General features: G+C 42.4%; 1 protein-coding gene across 3 annotated transcripts in view; it reads left to right on the top strand.

Moving 5' to 3' along the window:
• IFT81 (intraflagellar transport 81) overlaps positions 1–12,545 on the top strand; it is a 43,648-nt gene extending 31,103 nt beyond the window's left edge. The window contains exons 15-19 of one of the 3 annotated variants that reach the window (XM_027878564.1): positions 385–456; positions 548–633; positions 4,452–4,497; positions 5,425–5,584; positions 12,499–12,545. In XM_027878564.1, the coding sequence (XP_027734365.1) occupies positions 385–456; positions 548–633; positions 4,452–4,497; positions 5,425–5,584; positions 12,499–12,530 (396 nt within the window). In that variant the 3' untranslated portion in view covers positions 12,531–12,545. Of the gene's footprint in view, positions 1–384; positions 457–547; positions 634–4,451; positions 4,498–5,424; positions 6,637–12,498 lie in introns of those variants that run through there. The other 2 variants (XM_027878566.1, XM_027878565.1) reach the window with 2 other exon arrangements.
• The last annotated feature ends 8,620 nt before the right edge of the window (positions 12,546–21,165 follow it).

Raw genomic sequence — 21,165 nt, 5'->3', positions numbered from 1 at the left:
ACCATTAGCATGTCTGTACCTTCTAACATCCCTTCTGCAGATGTGTTCCAGGAAATGCTTGTTCACAGCTGTATTTGGCACTTCAGATGTGCTGAGGAACAAGAGTCTTGGCAGCACTTGTGAAGTGTTTGGAAGTCAATCATTATTAATCACCCATTAACAGTCATTTCTCATCTCTGACTGCGACTGGAACCGCAAATCTAAACCCAATCAGCTGTATTTCACTTGAAAAGAGACTTCTGAAAAGCCCAAATTATAGGAACATCTGAGAAATTATTAACTCAGGATTATTCTTATAAACTCTCCCGGTTTATATGGCAACACAGGGCATCTCCTGGGGGGGCTTTCAGTCACCATGGCCTTTGGAATCTTCTTCTCCCACAGGAAGTGAAAGGGCTCCTCGAGGAGTGTGCCCAGGAGGAGAGCAACTACCGCTACATTCACTGCATGAAAAGGGTAAGGCCGCGAGAGGGGCCGAATTATTCACTCTGGGGTAAGATTGCAATATTTATCTGCACAAATATATTTAAATGGTGTCTTTTTGTAGAGCCTGGAGGTGCAGCTGCAGAGGGCTAAGGAGGAAATGAAGGCCTACGTGTCCCCAGACCCCCAGGAGCGACGGAAGGCGATCCGGTGAGTCCGTCGGCGCGTTCCCTGGGTGGGATGAAGGGATGTCCACAAACTGAGGCTGAAGTGAGGAATTTTCTCACTGGCATTTGAACTGGAGGAGTTCACCTGATAAATTTAGAAATGCTATAATAATCTAAAAATAAGCAGCTCGGATTCCAGCCTATACTGCTGTAAACCTACAAGTTCTCTCAGACATTCCAGGAGGTTTTCCCTTCCCACTGGAGATTCTCAGCCCCAGAGAGAGGTTTGAACCTCCATGAACCTCCATGGTTGCCCTCAGTTTCGTTTACTCCAGTATAAAGCCATTTGCTTCATCCTGTGATTCTTTTCAGGACCTCTCACCTTTGTCTGGCAGGCAGAGAAGCAGGAAATACTATAAATTGAGTTGCTGATTATTTTTGGTGTAGTTTTAGCCCTGCCAAAGATGGAAATGTTTTCTGAGAATGAGATATTTTGGATTAATTATCTGTGCTAAGAAGTCTAAATATTACCATGTCGTAGAGATTTTTTACACTTTACTAAATATTTTTGTAGAAGTATCCTGTTAAAAATTTGTGTGTGTTCAGTCTTCTAATACAACATAAAAGTTGAAATGAAATTCAGGCAACAAGTCAACAAGCTGGTTCAGCCCCATCAGAATTAAGCAATCAAGGAAAATCCCAAACATTTATAGCATTCATTTGGTAAATGAATTTATCAAAATCCCCGAGGGATCTTGACATAATCTTCATAATTAGTTTTTCAACATTTCAGAATTTTGCAGGAAATAGAAATTCTTTTTTCCAGAAAAAAAAAAAATCATAGTTCCTTGCTGCCAGCAAAATAATGAAGCTGAAACTGGTGTTGATTGATTGCTTGGACTTTAAAAGGCCACAGCAACATAATTCCTTGATGTGAGGCCTCTTCCATCTCTCTGTTCCAGTGACAGGACAGATACCTGCCCCTGTTATGTCAAAGCTGTTCCTCTCCTCCAGGCTCCTGTACAATGTGCAAAAGTGCTGCACAAAATTGTCCCATTCACAAAATAAGTTAAAAACATGACCAAGTGGCAAAGCAAAGGTGGAACTGCTTAATTAGATAGTTTAATAATGGTTCTGCATTCCGTTTGAAAGCTTCGGGATTTCCAGCGTTCTGACATCACAACAGGAAAAGGGAATCCGGAGTTGTCTGGCACTTCTCAAAGGAGAGGGAAGAATAAATTGCCTTCCCAAGACATCTGTCCTCTTAGGACTTCTACCTTTCAAGAGTCATTTCTGGACCTTTCTCTTGCAGTGGTAGCAAAGAGGGAAGAACTGTTTTATCTGTCAGTGTACAGAGCCAAATGTCATCAGAAATTCAGTGCCATCAGAAGCAATTTCTTCACTCATGGGGTGAAAAAGGCAGTAGTGGACCAGTAACATTTTACAGTCTGTGGAATGAGATAGAGATGTGTCAAACAGTGAGAAAACTCCAGGGATTCCCTCAGGAGACACTGAGATGAGGTTGTGTTCCTCCCTCTGATCCCTCCTGACCCACAGGTTGTCCCGAAGCCCCTTGCACTGGTACCAGTGGAGCTTCATCTCCTTGTTCTAGAACATGAGGCAGAGACCACCAGGCAGTGAAGGACTGGATTAATACCCATCACAGAGAACTCCTGCAAGGATCTGAGGCATGAGAGTGCTCAAACACTGGGTCATAAAATAAGAGCAAGGAAAGAATTGACAGTACAAACGTTAGGCCGGGAGAAGAGAAGGACAATGTTATCCCATCTCACAAAATATTGGAAGACTGTAGGGAATAAAGGATTTGTCTAAGGAAGGACAAGGAAACAACAAAATTAAGCAGAAGGATGAAAAGAGAAGAACCCAAGGGATGAAGTGAATATGGATGAGGATGAGGAGCAGCTGAGGCAGCGGGGTCAGACATCGGGCACGGCCCTTCTGCGGCCGTGGGGAAGGGGGTGCTGGGCTGGTTCTCAAATGCTGAGCAAAAATATACTTGGGAAATGAACATCCAGGATGTGAGTGTTCCCATGGACCAGCCATCAGAGCCCACTGCTGGAATGGAGCATGAGCCCAGCTCTGCAATTCCAGGTATGGTGAGGGGAATGTGAACACAGTGTTACCCCTCTCCACTGTCCCCGTTTCACTCCCTGGCTGTGGAAATGATCCTCCCACAGGGACCAGACACAGTTCTGACCTTTCCGAGAGGTCACACACCCGTCTCATTTAAATGAATTACAGCAAAGTTCAATAGAGAGATCTTTGCAAAATATAAAGTGAGACAGTAACATTCGTCTCTAGACATCCCTTTAGAACCTGAATGTATTTTTCAGCAGGCACTGGAATGTAAACGGAGTAAAAATGAACCATAAATAGACCAGCACTTTCCTAGCAACGTATTGAACAAAAAATGTCTTAATTCAGACCCTCTTTATTGAATATAAACTCTCTGTTCCGTGGAGTCACTTCTTAGGAATGTGAAAAGTTAATTTTCTTCTCTGAAAATAGAAAGTTGTGGGGTTTTTAACAAAGTTATTAAGTTACATTCTTTCCAGTCATCATTATAAATAGTAAAGAAAAACTTACTAGAAAAGACATAAAGTCTTCTGATGATTACTTTGAAAACTCTATTTTTGCAAGAAAGGGTATTCTTGAGGCCAAATGTGTGAGAACATGTGCTGTGTGCCAGGGCAAACGAGCAACTTCAGCCTGACCTCTGGGTGAGGATTCCTGGGGATCAGCGGGACAGCACAGCACCTGGAGCAGCCTTGGGATGGCTCTGATTTATCCTGGCTGGAATTGTGATCCAGCTTCATTCCTGTGGCAGGCAGGACCAAGTGCTCCAGTCAAAATCCCGGAGTACTTGGTAGAAAGGGAAGGAATAAAGGAAGGCGATGGCTGGAGTTCACACGGCTGCTCCCCACGTCCCAGCAAACCTTCCCACTCGGGCACCACAAAGGCTGGCATTTCTTTCTGGAAATTAGGATTTCTCTACACAAATGTCTTCTACCCTGAGCAATCTGGAAAGTCCTTGAGATGAGCTGGGTTATTTTGAATTCCACTGGCAAACCCTCACACAAAATATAATTGAGTGTTTTTCAAGTGGCTCTCAGTGAATAATTTCTTTCTATTGTCACATTGAAAAAAATCTCGAAGCAAGTCCTGGTGGTGTCCCTGAACGGGGCTGTTGTGGTTTGCATGTTCTATTGTCAGGGTTCACGTGTCAGGTTCGGGTCTGTCAGGGTGATCAGCCACTTGTTACGGACCAAGGTGCACAGCCAAGACTTTTAGTAATGAATGTCACCGGTTACGCTGCCCGGCCTAAATTTAGGCCCCGAAATGTGAGGGCTGTTTTCTGAGAGAGGAACGCACAGCGGTCCCATTGCAGCCCCTGGAGCTGTCAGACCTGGGCTGAAATACTATTCCCCTTCATTCCTGTCCTTTCCCACTCATTCCAGCGCTGCATTCCCAGCAATTAAGGGCTGTGGATCTGTGAGCTGTGAGGCTCACCCCGGGGTATCACCGGGATAAATGTTTTATCACAAGGGCTCAGGTACATCTTGTCTGGAGGATCTCACTGTTGCCTACAAGCTGCAAGGAGCAGTAATCATGTCTGCTTCAAAAATGGAAGGGATCTTATCCAGTGTCACTTTTCCCAGCTGCACAGCTGAGACAAGGAGACCCGAGCCTTGATGTCAAGGGATTATGTTGTCCAAAACCAAAAAGGTTTCTTTGTGCTCTGAACCTCTCAGTACTTCCATCATTTTCCATGTTTGCATCATTATTCTGCCCTGTTACGTAGAACCAAATCATGATAAAATCACTTTATATTTCCTTTAGAGAACAGTATACACGGATGATCCTTGAACAAGAAAACCTTGGGAAGGTGAGAATGAGGCTTTTACTTCACACAAACATTGGACAGTTCGTATTTTTGGGGGGTTTATTCCCAAAGCCTGTGGTCGGTCCTTTATAAAAAGCGTATTGCAGCCTACAAAGAAAATTCCATCACTGCTGGCATTGGTAACTAATACCCTGGAAAGGGATCCTGCTCACTCCTCAGGGCTTGATTTCCTGCAGGGAATAGCATGAGCTGCTGTAAAAGATGTCAAACAGCTCAATGTGACAGCACATTCCCTGAAAACCATTTGGATAAGAAACTGAAACACGGGCATAACGAACGGTGCCAGCTCAGATTTTCTGTTGTATATAAAGCAACCTGTTGAAGACAATAAATTCTGAGCCTGTCAACCTTATCACTGTTGGTAAAGGCCAGGGGATCATCTGCCTCAGACAAAAGCAGTTGTCCAGTTTTAATCTTGTCCGAAGCTCAGATCAGCACGGACAAGGTTGGGCTTAGCAAGTCACACCAAACAGCTTTTATAAATTTCCTTTTCTGAGTCAGTCTGGGGGGGGTGGTTACAGGTTTGGGCTGCCACTCTTAATAATCAAGAGGTGGTTTAATTGTAAAACATTGATTTCACATTAGAATATCGTGATAGGAATCCATTGCAGGTTGCACCTTGGTACTGCAAGAGCTCTGTGTGGAAATGATCCCAGATTTTTACCGTAAGTTCTCAAATAGATAAGACTAATATTTAGACAGTTAAAAACCACGGAAAGAGTTGTCAGTCTGTACAAAAGATCCAAGTCCCAGGTGTTAAATGCATTTAGCACTTGCAGGGAGTGTTATCAGCTTGAACAAATAATATCTCAGTAGCATATAAAAATCTCTGTCATTCTAAAGCTGCATGAGCAGTTCTTGTGGCGTAGAACTCTTGCAGAAATTTAATGGTTTTTGTGTTTTTAACAGAAATTACGAGAGAAGCAGAAGGTTGTCCGGGAAAGTCACGGGCCAAATATGAAGCAAAGGAAAATGTGGCAGGACTTTGAGCAGTTAATGGAATGCAAAAGAGAATGTTTTCAGAAACAACAAAATCAAGCAGCCATTGGTCAGGTCATTCAGGAAGGAGGTAAAGACAGGCTTGTGTTATGAGTTCTTCCTCCCAATACCTGCATGAAGTGAGAAGACTGTGTTGGCTTCTGAATGGAAAACTCTTACTAAATCCTGTTGCTTTCATCAGTTCTACAATTTTTGTGCAGCATTTGGTTTTGGTGGATAAACAAGGAGAGCAACAGACCCCTCCACTGTTTCAGTGGCAACGTGCTGTGGTTGGAAGGTCTGTTGGGAGAGCTGCACTGGGGTGAAGCTCCTCATAAATCCCTGGTTTATGAGGCCGGGAAGGGCATCTGCAGAGAGATCAAAGGGAAACAAATCCTTCTCCAGGGTCAGGGAAAACTTAGGTAATTGCTCCGCTTCTCATTCCCCATCTCTAAGGTTACATTTTTGCAAGGCCTGGGGCTTGAGATTGTATAATTGTGGCCCTCCTGGCTTGGCCCTGTCCTTCCCTATTGTCCTTATCCAAGCAGTGTGACTGCAGGAGCTGCACAGCCCTGGCCTCACCCCCCTGCTCAGCCTGTCCTGCTCACACTTTCCTTGCACGGTTCAGTTCAGCTGATTGTGCTTCCAGGAGACACTTCACTGCTGCGGCGTCAGGAGCAGCTCTGGAGAACAATCACTTGGATTCTGAGCTTTTTCCATTATCTTTTGTTGTTGTTTTTAACAGAAAGTATTTTTCTTGCACTTTTTTTTTTTTCTCTGAAGTGCCCATGTGAATAACGGAGGTTTTTCATCCCCTCTAAGGATGTTTTTGAGCTGCTTTGTGGCCACAGGGTGGTTCCAAAGGGATTACACCCCCAAAGAGGGTCATCTCCTCCCTGTCTTTTGGCTGGATTTCTAGATTGGTTGGTGGGGTTTTTTATAGTTTTTCCTGCCTGAAGTAGAATGTCTTTTCAGGATATAAAAAAAAAATATTTTCTCCTTTCTTTGATACCTCACTATGAGATCTTCTGCTGGTTTCTATATCCAGAGAGAGTATGGTAATTATAGAGTTCCCAGTTTGTCTTTGCATTAAATACATTTGTTAACAGGACTAAAATAAAAGCTGCCAAAACTACATTGTGACTGTGTGGTCTTCTTCTTTTTCACATTTCTTAGGTGAAAGAAGGAAATTGTTGGTGGCTGGGCCACAGGAAAAGGAGGTTTGAGGGGCTCATTTACTGACATTTATTTCCGATGCCCCCGAAGGGTTCCCACTGCAGTGGGAGTGTGAGGAGTGGGGTCAGATCCACAGGTGCCAGGACAGGCTTTGTGCCCCGTTCCAGGATCACCACCTGGCACCTGCCTGGCTCCTTCGAGGCTGCTGAGCTGGGGAAAGTCCTGACAATCCCATTCCTGGACTCCCGATGGAGGGGTTTGCAGAAGGTTTGGCAGCGACAGTAAAAGAACACAGTCAAGAAGATACGAGACATGCTGAAAACGGGGGATCATCACCAAAAATGGGCATTTAGGTTACTTAGGAATCAGCCTCTGGTTCACAGTCACCAGACAGGGAGGGCAAGGAGAAAGGGAATTTCACAGACTTCAAGTCAGAACTTTTAAGAAAACCTTAGAAATCCTATTTAACTGGACCATTTACACAAAGATGTATGACAGGGATTAACCTGCTTCCCAGGAAAAAGCAATGCCTTGGAAATCCATGGCAATGATGTGGAGTGAGATTGAGTACAATCATTTTCTGTTTTTCTATTTGGAGAAACCAAGAATAGTTCAACTTTCTCCCTTGTAAAAACAGTTTATTGCTAGTTACTCAAAGATGACGTGATTGTTGTTCTGATCTGATTAGTGCTCTGTCATTTGTGCTGCACCAAGAAAGGGCACACAGATTACACACTGCAGCAGCAGCAGCAAAATGACTTTCTGAGATGAAGCAGAAAATCGTAATAACTGTTATCAAAAGAAAATTGGAGAAACTCAAACACTATTTTTAGCTTTTTATACAAGTGGACATTTAATAAATGTGGCTTTAATGGATTCTGCTCACTGGCTTTTCCACACAGGTGGGAGCATTCAGAAATCTTTGAATTTCACGGTTTTATCTTCCTATCTTGCAACAAAAAGCTAACTTCTCTTTTTTTTTTTTTTTCTGTGTTATTATTATTAATAGCCTGGCTGTCTTATAAGATTAAGCATCCCATATAGCAAAATACCTGCCTTTCCCTTGGGAAGGTCCAAATAAATAAAAAATGTTTGTGGGCAAATTTGGGGCTGCAGCACTTACCAAACTTCTCCTGGTCGGAACAGTGATCTGAGCAGTCACATGAGCAGCAGCTCCTTTTGTTTCCAAAGGCTTTTCCTGGTCCTTACCCAGAAGTGGAGGAGGAAGCAACCCAGCTATAAAGCTACTGTGAAATTCTGCAGCTTTGGGGGATTTAGGGATGTTGATTTTGTCTGTTCTTGGAGCTACAGCAAGTCCCACGTAGACCTGAGAGATAAAATAGTTCCAGGCGTGAGAAAACACCACATCCACCCTCTTAGAGGAGCAGTCATTTACCACCTGGGTATCACATCATTTGGGTTATATTGGTGGTACCATTTCATTTCCATTTCAGCTATAATAACTAAAATAAATGTTCTTATACTTCCTTGGCTAACCCAAATCTAGGATTACTTGTTTCTGTCTCTTCACTCATAATGGACATTATTACTCAGGTTGTCACATGCATATAGTTGCCCACAATCATAAAAGTTAGGCCCTTCTTTTGCATTTATTGTGTTTAAATGCACCAGTTTCCAGAGCTTTCTTGATCAGACTTCCCTCCTGTGAGCAGTGTGGTGCTGCTCACTGTTCCAAAACACAGAGCAGCAGAGCTGTTCAGCAGCAGCTCCAGTGCCTGGAAATGTCCTCGTGATGAGGATGGTGTGATTAACGAGCAGGGATACTTTACTACCCAATAATCAATATGGAATCTGCTGTCCCGGTGACTTGCTGGGTCAGGAACTGCCAATGCAGTTCAGAGCTGCTTCTCCTTGGGCCAGAATTTCATGCCTGGCCCAGAAGCCGCTCCCTGGTGGCTGTGCCCAGCGAGCCATCGATGCAGAGCCGTTTGGCAGTGCCAGTCCAGCTCCTAAATCAGCTCTCTGGCAGTGCTTGGCCAGCCCGGAGTCAGCTCCCACATGGAGGCAGGTGGTGATTGACTGCAAGACATGGAGGGTGGAACCTGTCACCTGGAAGGGCAGGGACACGCTCACTGGAGAGCTGGACTCGGTGATCCTTGTGGGCCCTTCCAACTCAGAATATTCTGGGATTCTGGGACACTGTTATTCTGCCACCCTGTGTGGGGATGGTCCTTGGTGGATCTCTCTCTGGCCCTGCATTTGCTCAGACTTCAGAAAGTCAAGCCTGTGTGTTCCCGGTGTTATCACTCTCGGCCAGAGGGAACACAATTAACTCTTCACCTGCCTCTCCCTTGTGCAACCTGGAATGGAAACAGGATTGGCATTCCCATGGACGTGCCAGTGTTCCAAGTGAGGAAGTATTGCCCAAATCAACAACTTTATCACAGGGTCCCACCTGTCTGGGCAACACCCATGTGGGTAGTTGTTTTCTCGCAATCAGTATTTGACCTATTTCCAGCTTGTTTCGAGAGTCCTTTAAACACTCAGCGTGAATTTAAAACAGGTTCTCCAAATTCCCAGGGTCTGGTTCTGTAGCAGTAGTTTCACAGTGGCAGCCTCCGAATTCCTGAGGCAATCCATGTTATCCCAAGGTCAGTGGGTGAAAAGGGTATTTTTCGCGATTGCATGACACTGATTTTCATGACTCCAGTTTCCAGGCTGCTCCCTGCTGATGTCACCGCGGGGTGAGGAGCTCTGGGGGCTTGCAGAGGGAACAAACATGTTCCAAATAATCCGCAGGAACTGTGAGACAAACCACACCAGCCTCACTTTGACAAAACCCTCCCCGACTTCAGTGGGAGTTTTGCCAAAATAAGGTCTGCTGGATTTAGCTCCGTGTTCTTCATCCTGACAGAACAAGCAGGAATTAAAGGGCCAGCAGCAGATTTACAGCACACAGAGAGCAAAAATCACGGTCATTATCTAAAATGATGATTTCCCCCCGACACAAATCAACAAAAATTAAGTGTTTGTGGAAGTTTTACCCAGCACAAACAACTGAAATTACGAGTCCTGAGCAATGTAGCTTGATTTTCAGTAGACAGCCATGAGAGGCTGTTGCACAAATCTAGTGCTGAAGTGTTTATAGTGTTTATCATTAGCATAAAACTGTGTTCTTTACCTTGTATTTAAAGGCATTAATTATATTTGTCATAAAAAAGTGTCCCTTTTTGCACTTCCATTTTGCAAAGTTATAAAAAAATATGGTTTTGCTAATTGGGATACTCATAGGCAGCATTTGCTGAATGGCGTTTTTTCCCTGCAAATGGATCTTCTCCAGCCAATGTCTATTTTCCTGCTTCAGTTCAGTCTCTTCTTGCACAATAACATGTAATTTTTAAGCTTCTAAATTTTATTGCAAGTTCTAAACCCACTCCTTCATACAATAAGCACTTAATTAGGTCTATTCTTGAAATAGGATAAAGCCAAATCCTGCACTTTTTGCTAAGAGCAGGAAAAATGCAGTTGATAGAAATACGGAAAATGGGATCTTACCGGTTTTCAAAGATGAATTCCTTCCTCTCTCCCTGCTTATTTTTCCTGGAGTGGAATAGAAAATATGCTTCACACTTGGGAAGCAACAACAACAAAACCATGAAGACATACATCACACACAAATAAAGAGCAGGTGAGGGAAATAATGAAGGAATCAATATCCCAATTCCTTCATACATTTTACAACTGGTTCATGCTGAAAAAAAATAAATGTCCAAAGAAACCCACCCCCCTTAAGATTTTCTGCAATTAAAATTTGTAGGGGTTTAATGTTTGGGGGTTTTTAACTTGATTTTAAATAGCAGTTGAAACTCTAAGGTTATAAAATAAGAATAATTCAGAAGTTTACTTGGTTTACACTATTGCAGCATTTTCTGGTGAGTAAACTGGTGGTTAGGCCTTTCTTTGCAATTATCACAGAAATCTTAGAGCCATTAGTGAAGAAAGGAATTACCACTAAAAAGGAATTACCACTAAAAAAGCAAAAGGGGCTGATTAATTTGAGGTTGTAAAAATGGGTAAATTTAAAATTAAAAAAAAAAAACACATTAAAATTATACATTTTGCTTACCAACTGCTACTAAAATGATGCAGTGCTCTAAACCAGCATCCTGGGAACTGCAACATTACAAACGTGGAGGTTTTCTGAGTATTTATAAAACATTGTCCCCGTCTCCCTCACTTTGTGCTTAAAGCCTGAAGTGTTTTTATAGCACGTTAAAAAGCAAACAGAACTACCAGAACACTGAAAGTCACCCACAGACAACCTGTTCCACTAATATTTTACATCCACGTTCCATCTCCTGGCCCAGAGGGTTTCTCACCTACACGTGGGCTCTGCTCAGGTGCTGCCCAAGTCAGGGAGCAGGAAAGATCCAGGTAATGTTCCCAGGGCAGCGAGGAAAATTGGGCTTTTATTACTTCATGGGCAGGGACAGCATCATCCTGACATTAAATCTCCCTCAGGAAACATCTCCCACAGCTCAGAACTAGAGAGCAATGTGGATTTTAAGCCTGAGGTGGAGCGTGGCTCGCTCCGAGTGGGCTCTTACTGTTGTGCTGTTCCTTTTGTGGTTTTTATTTACTATCTCTGCCTCAGTCATTTGTACTCTGTATTCCACAAGCATCTGTATGGGAAGTGCATCTGTTTAAAATCTCATCCCATGATGGTTCTTTTCTGCTTGTTGGTTTAATTGAAGCGAAGGTTGATCGTAAAACACGCTGAGAGGGAAAGAGGGAACTCATATGCTGGAAAAAGCACTATAAATATTTTCCTGGGATCATTAACACAACCTTCTAACACTTCACCCCGTGTTGTGGAAAGAATTAGACAATCCTTTTATGAAATATCTAAAAGGTGTTTACAATTCCATCCCAAATCACCGTGCCTTTAAAGAAGACGTCCCATGATTCTTAATTCCGTTATTAAATTTATTTCCAACCTTTTTTCTTCATTCTGGTGTCAAATTTGTTTTCAACCTTTGAGGGGATTCACTTGCTGGTGACTTGGCAGTGTCAGACAGACGTTGGACTTTTACTCTGACACTTGTTGAAGAATTTGATTGAAACTATATATGTCCAGATAACACCCAACAAAGTGCCCCTCTTGCGTTTGTTTCGAGATATTTTTGGAAACAACAGAGGCGACCTTGGACAGAGCTGCTTTTCCAATTTAGGACTTCATTTGGTCTAAGAGAGTAAAATTATACTCCTGAAGCCTTTTGTGTCCCCACCAACAGGGCAGTTTTCTTTGAGGCCATTGCAGAATTGTTTTTCTGGACGTTCTCAGCAGGGTTGATCTGTTTAGGATAAAAACGACTTTAGATAATCAAGAGTTACTTTCCAATGTACATATAAATAGTCTGTGACGGTGTCACGTGTCCCTTCAAAATGTTGTGTAATCCAAAGTACCAGCAGCCCTTTATGTAACACCTTTGCTCCTCCAGAACCAGAGCTCATAAACAGGGGTTTGTCTTTGTTTATAAACACAAAAAAAAGGTGATTTCAAGGCAGAGCTCGCACAGACTCGATGTAAAGTCTAAATGAGGAGTGGCAGTGCTGGGATGGGGCTGACACCTGTCCCCTCACAGTGTTTGTGAGGCTCCCAGTGGAAAAGCCAAAGTTGGGAGCCAGGTTCTCTCACTGGGAGCAGGGAATTGTTTTGATTGTTTTCTCCTGACTTGGATTTGCCAGCTGTGCAATTGTATCCGTAACACTTTATTGCATCTAATCACTTAGGGTGTTTTAAATAGTTTGCACTTAATTTCCCATACAATCAATAGATTTTAATTCATTTGTATCGCTCTGTTACGGACATCCTGCACTCAGGAACAAAATGGGATTAAGTTTGTGGCAATGATAATGCAGTTTCACTGCTGGGAATAAAAGGAGAGTTGACAGAGTAAGTGTTCTTGTCATTTCCCCTGCACAATATTTACTCTCTTCAATCATAATGTTGCCCAGTGTTACCTAACGATCAAGTCCAAGAAATAACGTGGAAACTAAATCTAGACATGCCAGTGGAATCTATCTGACAGTGGCACATGTAAATACACTGCCTGGGAGTATATTGTTTGTATTACTTTGATCACACTCGGTGTCAATGCACATTTTTATAGCTCTATTACACCCTGACTGTGACTGATGGCTCAAGTTATAACTCCAGACTATCCAGTTCCCTGATTTTATGGCATTGTCATGTCAAGTATTTGTGGACAGCTTAAGAGAAGCAGTTCTGATCCCGGGAGCCAGCGTGACTGCATTACCATCCGCACAAATCAAGTTAAAATAAACTATTTGCTTTAGCAACTTTCATCACAGAATCCCAAAATAATTGACAAACAACTCCCAGAAAGTCTGTTGGCCACGGAGCCAGAGCAACAAGTTGCTGCTCTTGATGTTATTTTCTAGATGAACAAACCCCACCGTGGAACGAAAGAGAAACAAAACCAGTCCTTGTCCCTGTGCTGTGGTCTCAGGGCATTCCCAGGATTCCCAAGCTGATCTCCCTGAGAAACCTCCCCTGAGCACTGTTGTTCAGAACCCCAAACCCTCATCCTACCCCGAGGTTTGGAGTGCTGGGACATAAAGGAATGACGCGCCAACGTCACCGAATTTGCCGGTGCCTCGGTGAGTCCTTGCTCGGAGTGTCCTCAGCTGACCCTGCCTCTGCCTGAAAAGTAACTCAGGAGTGAAATGTCTGTACCTCTGCAGTGTGATCATTCACTGGAAAGGTCATAGCAGATACAAAGCAACAAATGTGACACAGACAAATGCAGAGCCAGCTCCTGAAGGAGTTTTTAATTAAACCCTAACAAGGAATTTCGAACACAAAAGCATCGCGAGCAAAAGGAGTCGACAAAATGAAATGTGAGATTTTTCTCCTGCCCTGAGATCTTTTTACAATCCTAGGGAGATGAGAGCAGGAGATCTTATCTTGTCTTCAAAAATTGTAAAGATGCATGACTGGGAAAGATCTACAAGAGAAAAAGTGGCTGGCTTGGAGCATGGTAAGGGATGAGAGTTTGGGCTACTGGTTTATTGCCCCAGGGAGCTGCAGACAAAGCTGCTGCTCCTGCTTGTCTGTCCTCAGAGTACTGGAATTGGCTGGACTGGACCTCAAATAGAAGGGCAGCAGATTTATCCCTGAGCACTAAATTTTGGTTTTATATATGAGAACAACTCCAGGGTAACCTCAGTTAATGAATAACCCAGTCAGTGGTGAAAGCTCCTATTTAGTCTGATAAATTTGGCCTTAAACAAAAACTTCTGTTGATATAAGGATATGCCACAGGGGAGTAAAAACATTTTCCCTATGAAAAACATAGAGTCCTGACAGAAGAAAAAAAAATTTAATGTTCACCTAATTTCATTAAAAAACACTGAAAAATCATGTTTAAAAAAGCCCCACAATTTTATAATGCAAAGTTAAAATTTTCAGAAGAAAATTTAGACTTTTAGGAAAAAAAAAAACAAAACAAACCAAAACACAAACCCAGGTTCTTTAGTCAATACAAAAGAAATAAAATCAACTCAAAATTCTTTGATGGAGATGTTCTCCTTACTTAGGAGATGTACAGCCTGTTATTGAGTAGTTCCATTAGAGCCAGATTAAGTCCTCATCACAGGCTCAGCAGTGTTTACAGTGTTTATCCTCCAAGGAAAGACACAGATTCTGGAGCTTCATAATAAGGGAATTTTTCTTTGATACAGCAGCTGCATCAGAGCCAATTTGACCTGCAAATACATCGTTCCGGTGCAATTTATCTTGGTTTGAAACAATCTATGTGGGCACAGCCAGTTTATAGAAAAGGGCATTCAGCAAATAGAGTGGTTTGCAATGTTATTGCTTCACTGATGCATAAATATTGAATCCCCAAACACAACATTAGCTAATTAAGCTGGGGGTGATTATTGGCTGGAGGGAAAGCACACACTAAGGGAGCATGGATTAAGCCTGCCCTCTTACTGCACTTACTGTGGTTGCTCCCTGTGTACAATGAGGATGTAGGTTTCCAGGAGATTAAATCCACCAATAATTCTCACCTGGAATCTAAAAGAAGGCCAAAAAAAAAAAAAAATTAAAATTTTAGATGGAGCTTCCTAAATCCAGGGTGCTGCATAGACTGTATGGAACTTAAGCCAAAGCTTCTTTGAAGCCAAAATCCTTTCAGTAAAACAGCAGTGAGAACTCTGCTTTGAGCTGGGGTTGTTACTTGGCACATACTCACACATTCTGTGGTGCTGAATAGTCAGGAAAACCCAAGTGGTAGCCAAGGGAAGAGGTGGGACTGCCCTGCTCTGTGGCACCTCAGTCTAAACCAGCCTGGCATTCCAGTGACAATGGTTTTTTCAGTTGTGCTGGCACAACTCCGTGGGGCTGCACAGCCAGGCTTATCACAACATCCTGGTGAAAGATGATTATTAACTCAGTTGCTGGGTTTATAGCCACAAAATTACTGTGAAAGCACAGCTGAAGGGGTGGAGAGCGGCAGGTAGGGAGCTGGGAGCCAGGGACACGGGGAACAAGGGCTGGAGCTTCCTAATCTGCCTCCCCACTCAAAGAAAATGCTTTGCAGGGCTGCACCTCTGTCTGCAGCTCCTTTTGTCCTCAGTGTGCTTCAGGCAGCAGCTCAAGACAGCCCAGAGACAAATTAGGAAAGGAACAACTGTTTTATTAAAAAGCTCATAAGCCAAGGTGAAATCTTCCCTTCCATCAAAACCTGCTCCCCTAACGGGATGTTGAGTGATCACAGAGTTAAACAACAGAAAACAAGACAGAAATTTTATCACTTAAGAAATGCTTACCAGGCAAGCAGTGCTGGGAGGCAGGAAATGAATGCTCACAACCTCTCGTTACCTCTGTCAGAGGGGTCGTGTTCCTTTCCTTCACATGTCTCAAAAATTGGAATCCAAAGGCGCAGGAGGATCACCTGGGCTTTTGATTTTCCGGGGAATGCTTCTTTTTCTCCTTAAACTCATTGTCCTCCCCTCACAGAACATATACATCTGTTAAACCAGAACATAAAGTTCTGGAAATCTGTCGCCCACTCGATGGTATAAATCAGCCCCAGTCGCTTTGCTGATGTCATGTCTTGGACAGATCCCTTCTGATTCCCTCAACAGGAATTTTGGAGCAAGCAAAGAGAAATCAGGCTGCCCTGCTCAGGGCATCCCATCATTTACACTGCTCCTGTTAAAGGCAGGACTTCATGACTTTTGTTTAGCGCTGCAGTAATTTCCAGACACATTGTACATGTTCTGTATATTGATAATATGAGGTAAAAGACAAGAGGTCATAAAAATGCAAGGTTATAAAAATGCTTATGCAAGAAACTGTGGAAAACTCCAAGACACTGGAATCCAGTTATGGGTTATTATGTAATTCAAGTAGATAACATTTTCAGTCTCTTAAGCAATGAAAATTTAAGATATGTAATTAAAGCATAAATAAAAAAAGATGTAACAATATTATCCTCATGTTTCTTGTTTATGGGCAGCTTAAGGTATGAGCACAGGAATGATTGCACACTGTGCCAGTCTGGTTTGGGTATTTGCCTTTGCAAAGCTAAAGAGACAAGTTGCAAAGGAAACACCTGTAATAGTATTTTTCTGAGTAAATGCTTTCATCTTGAGCTTTATTAAAAATATACATAACTAAATACAAATGTAATGATAAATGCATCATTTATTATGCAATCCATGCAACATCCTAAAAATGCCATGCAAAATAAAAATGTGTGCTTATAGGAATTGTTAGACTTTCCTCACTCTATAACCCCTCTGAACTGAATGAACTAACCTCTTTTGAGTCAATCAAGTCAAACTTACCTGGGATAAAAGAGTCTGACCCAAATAATCCCAAATTAGATCATCAGCTGCTGACACCATCGATCTCCCGAGGTTTGGGGTGGCCTGAGCTGCCCTTGTTCTCCAGCAGCTCAGAGAACAGCCTTCATTCTGAAAGGAAAGAGAAATTTTAAACAAAAATATGTGGAATACTAAAATAATCATTTTGGACCTTCATCTTCTTGGAAGTATCCTAATTTGTTACCATTAATGTGTAATCAGAAACCAGATTATGACCTGGTCGAGCAGAAGAGCAATTACATTGTGTTATATTATTGCCTTTACAGCTGGGGCTCTGCTTGCTGCCTTTTATCATACCTTGCAGGAAAATTCAGGTGCTGTTCAAACAAATTTAAGTTCTTAATATCAGGTTCAATCTGCCAAAATCACCACCCAAAAGTTCAGCTGCAAAGACATTCTTTACACTAATCCATTTTCAGAAAGCCAAAAAACTCGATCAGTACTGAAGTTCTAAAAGAATGAATTTCCCTATTATTCTCATGTATTGGGTGTTTAATATCTGTTGCCTTTCAAGAACATTATATTCTTGACATAATTCAAATTGGGACACTGTTTCTAGCACTATTTTTTCAGTACATAAATGTAGTCATTACATATGGCTTTGAAATTCCACAACGATCTCTCTTAAAATAAAAATAAATATTTCAATTTTAGTAGCTTATGATGTAATTAGATGAAAAATGTTGCAGGCAAACATTTTCGTTCGATTCAGAATCACTTATTCACAGCACAGCTCTGATAACTATTAAATCTGTTTGGAAAAGAAAACCTTATTGGTATTTGGTACAAATAAAACTCATTCCTTTCCAAAACCATTGAGAAGAAATCCTTTCAAGCACTGACACCCCAAGGCACACAATATCCCTCAGAAAGATCAGAAGGCCCTCACAGTAACTGCAGGGCTCTTTTTTTCCTCATTTCTATGGCATATGTTGTATCAGAAATCACAGTTAAAAGAAATTTCATGCTCAAAATGGAAATCTCTTCTCACATGTAACTCAGCCAAAAATTCCTGTGATGGTAGAATTAAATTTGGGGTTGTTCTCAAATGGTAAGGAAGCTACAATATGGAACAATTACCTTTTTTTTTTTATTCCTAACTACTAAGATTGTTACTTTCTCTGAACATTTATAATCGTCTTCAAGACTCATCAGAAACTGTCAAGGAAGTCCATTGTCTCTGCCCAGAATTTCTTCTGAATTTTTTAGAGGAATTTGCATACGTGCTGATCTGGAAGGAATAATTAATCCTTTTTTTATGTGAAATGCAGTGAGTATAGCAGATGGGAAGTGCTATTCCCTGACAAACACTTCCATGGAAGCAGCACCTCAGCCTCAGCTGAGGCTCTTTTTCCCAGACAGGCAGACAGGTAGACTCTACCTGAGGGTCAGACCAAGCACCACATCCAAAAATTAAATTCCAGACTGGTCAGACTGGAGAGAGAACAATTTTGGGGATTTCAGTGCCTGTCTTCTGCCAATATTTTTTATTTTCTTGCAGTAAAAAATATCCCAAGAGGAGCAGATCTCACTGCATGTAATTTTTTTTTTTTTTTTTTTTTGCTGTTGAGTCATTTGGTTTGTTTATGAATCCCATGTAGAGGTGTAGCTTCACAAAATGCCTCCTGCATGCAGGAAGAACTTCCCTCAGAACAAACTCTACCTGAGCACCAGGGAAACAAAGAAACCTGGAGGGATGACATTTCAAGGGCAAGGAAAAATACTGTTCAGAGGAGAATTATCTGATTTGCTTCGTGTTTATTTTTACTTATCTTCAGCAATCTGTTCTCCAACAGGAGATGCTTATTTTCAGAAGAGAAGACATTCTCCTTCTTGGAATTATGCCCAACAGGAGCCACTAAGGACAAGAGGGACATCCTGAGAATGTATTACTTAGCTCGTGTAATAGGTGGCCAAAAGTTGACACAATACTTTGTGTCATATATGTCAACTGGTCAAGGAGAAATTATTCATTTCTTCCCATCATGCTTCTTATCCACTAGGCTAGAACTGCCTTCCACTCAGGAGCACCAATTCCAAAGTAAAATATGCTACACGGGAAATTTTAGAATTAATTATTCCCAAATAACTTGTGTAGAGAAGCTCCAGGGTACGGCTCAGCTAATTTATTTTACACATGCTTGCTGCCAAATGAGAGGGTTTTACAATTTCACAAGAAATCTCTTCCTCTGAGGGACTGTTTGGAGAAACTTTCTCAATCCTGGTCTCCTGCAAGGAAGGAGTAACTCCAGGTTGCAAGCTGAAGTAAACCTGATTGTAGCAGGCTGGTGCACAGGTGAAGAAGCAGAAAAGACCTGTTAGGTTTTTGCTGCAACTGAATCACTGAGGAAAAAAATGCAAAAGGGAAGATTTAAGGGTCAGCCCCTTATTTTTTAGATTATTTCTAATGCAGTGACTGTGTCTTGCAAACTCTTTCATGTAAGGCTTCAACTAATGCTGGGTTACTGCTGTGCCAGTGATGGTATCCAGTAGTTACTGAATATAAACCTGAATGTTTGTGTCCTCCAAGTCTTTGCCTCAGTAATATCTTTAAATATGTAATAGTCTCTGCCTGTTGGCTCGTTTTCTCACAGGGAGGGTGACAGAACATTTTGTGTTCTCTTATCTTCAATAGCAATGAAACAGGAGGAGCTCGACAATGTGAAACCAAATCTACTGCTATTAATACAACATCCCAGCCACAGAGAGGAGATTTGTTTATTTACCAAAGCTAGAGATGCCTCTCTCTGACCTTTCCAGAGCTCGTATGCTTTAGCTGGGAATAGATTCCTCAGAACTGGGCGCTCTCTTAAAAATATACAGTAAAAAACATACACACACACCCCCTCGAAACAGAGCCCAGGCTGCAGCCCAAACTGCATGAAATGACACACAGATTTGGATAGTTAGAGTGAGTCTAACTAGGGCACAGTCCATATTCAGTTTTGATTCCTCTGCTAGAGCACAGAGATCACTCAGCTTTGCAAAGCCCACTCGCCTTCCTCGCTGCCACTCAGCGACACGTTCGGCTGATATAACCATACATGGGCCCATTTTCTGTCTCAGGCCTAACAGCTCCCTGCAGCCCAAGAAACCTGCCAGGATGGATCTTCTCCTTTGCAGAATTAAAAAGCACTTCAAACTGTAAGGTGTTTGTTTAAAAGAAATAAATAAACACGAGCCAGAAATTGTCTTCTCGTGGAACTTGCCCTGATTTACCTGTCCTTAAAACCGATGAAAATCATCCCAGATGTACACTAATCAAACATTTTTGAACTAGATTCCTCACAGTTGGTTGTATTCACTGACCTGTCTGTACAACTTAAAATAGTATCTGCAAGAGTTAAATCTTGCATTAGCATTAGGGATTCAACCTGGTTTAACCTCACAGACTCAGGATCTATTTGGTTAAGCTGGTGCCTCTCTGATACAGCAAGAACCCAAAGTCCTCCACAGCTTCCTTTGGTGATCCTTGCTGCTGGACAGACTCACTTTTAATTTCCCCAGCCCTCTGCTCTCCAGAAGCAGCTGCCCTGCACCACAGTTGGCAGAAAGGAGTGTGGGCTGGCTCCTCAGCCATCTACTTCTCCAGTTCAGAATATTAATTCAACTTATCACCGATTTTGGTTCCTGCTCTGTGACTGATATTTTAGTCTAAGCAGACTAACAGTGAATTACAGAAGCAGACCTGGGAGTAGGAGCGGGAAACCAGGGAATGAACTGGCCCCACGTGTCTTGATTTAAAAGTAATAATCCCTAAGCAATATAAAGGAAAGCAAAAGTTATGCCATCCCCTCCTCCAGCTGAGTTCTGACAGAAGGCAGCACAGTCCTAGCAAGACCCAGACTGATGGGGCAGCTGTCAGGTGAGCTCTGAGCTTGCTTAACTAACCCTCCAAAGCCCGAGGCTGGTGTTCTGCAGGCTCAGTCTGGGTTTAAGGCACTGCAGTGGAGTCCCTGCTCTGCTCCCTCTGCCCTGTGCCACCCCTCAGTCATGCTGGCCCGGTGCTGCTGAAGCAGAATTCCAAGAGCCACTCACCTGAAAAGTGATTCAGGGAGAAAGATCAGCCAGCCCCGTTCAGAGTTCAGTGCTCAGTTCCCAGAGTGAGTGCCCTGTCTGCCAGCTGTACTGCTAACCTGCTTGTAGGGCTGAACTCTGAATCTATCCGCTTAAAATCAACTTTTTCTACCCTGGATAACTTTCCACTGCCTGTAAGCATACAGTGGGGAAGGAAAAAGGGGTGGCAAGCAGGAACAAAGTGTAAGGTGGGAGCACAACTTCTTTTGGCAGAAGTACCAGATATGGGTACTTGCTTGTTGAACTACGTATTGTGTCACAGTCTTGTTTTAATTATCATTTTACTATCATTGTTCTCCAGGCTTTATACACAAGGGCTGTGGTTTGACCATAGAAATCATCTGTAGAATTAGAAATAGAAGTCAAGAGTCTAAAATATTTTCTCTACAACCATTGGGCACAATTATCTATAATAATATTATTCTCAACCATACAGCAGCTTGGAAGGCCAAAAAACTGTCTTTCATTACTCTAGAAATTACTTCACACTCTTGAAGGAACCAGTTTAGCAGTGATGCATCCCCTCATGCTCTG

The sequence above is a fragment of the Empidonax traillii genome, unplaced genomic scaffold (assembly GCF_003031625.1).
Source record: "Empidonax traillii isolate 1590-97213 ecotype Southwest subspecies unplaced genomic scaffold, ASM303162v1 scaffold43:size1863611, whole genome shotgun sequence".
Taxonomy (NCBI): Eukaryota; Metazoa; Chordata; class Aves; order Passeriformes; family Tyrannidae; genus Empidonax; species Empidonax traillii.
This window is presented reverse-complemented; position numbering and strand designations above follow the sequence as displayed.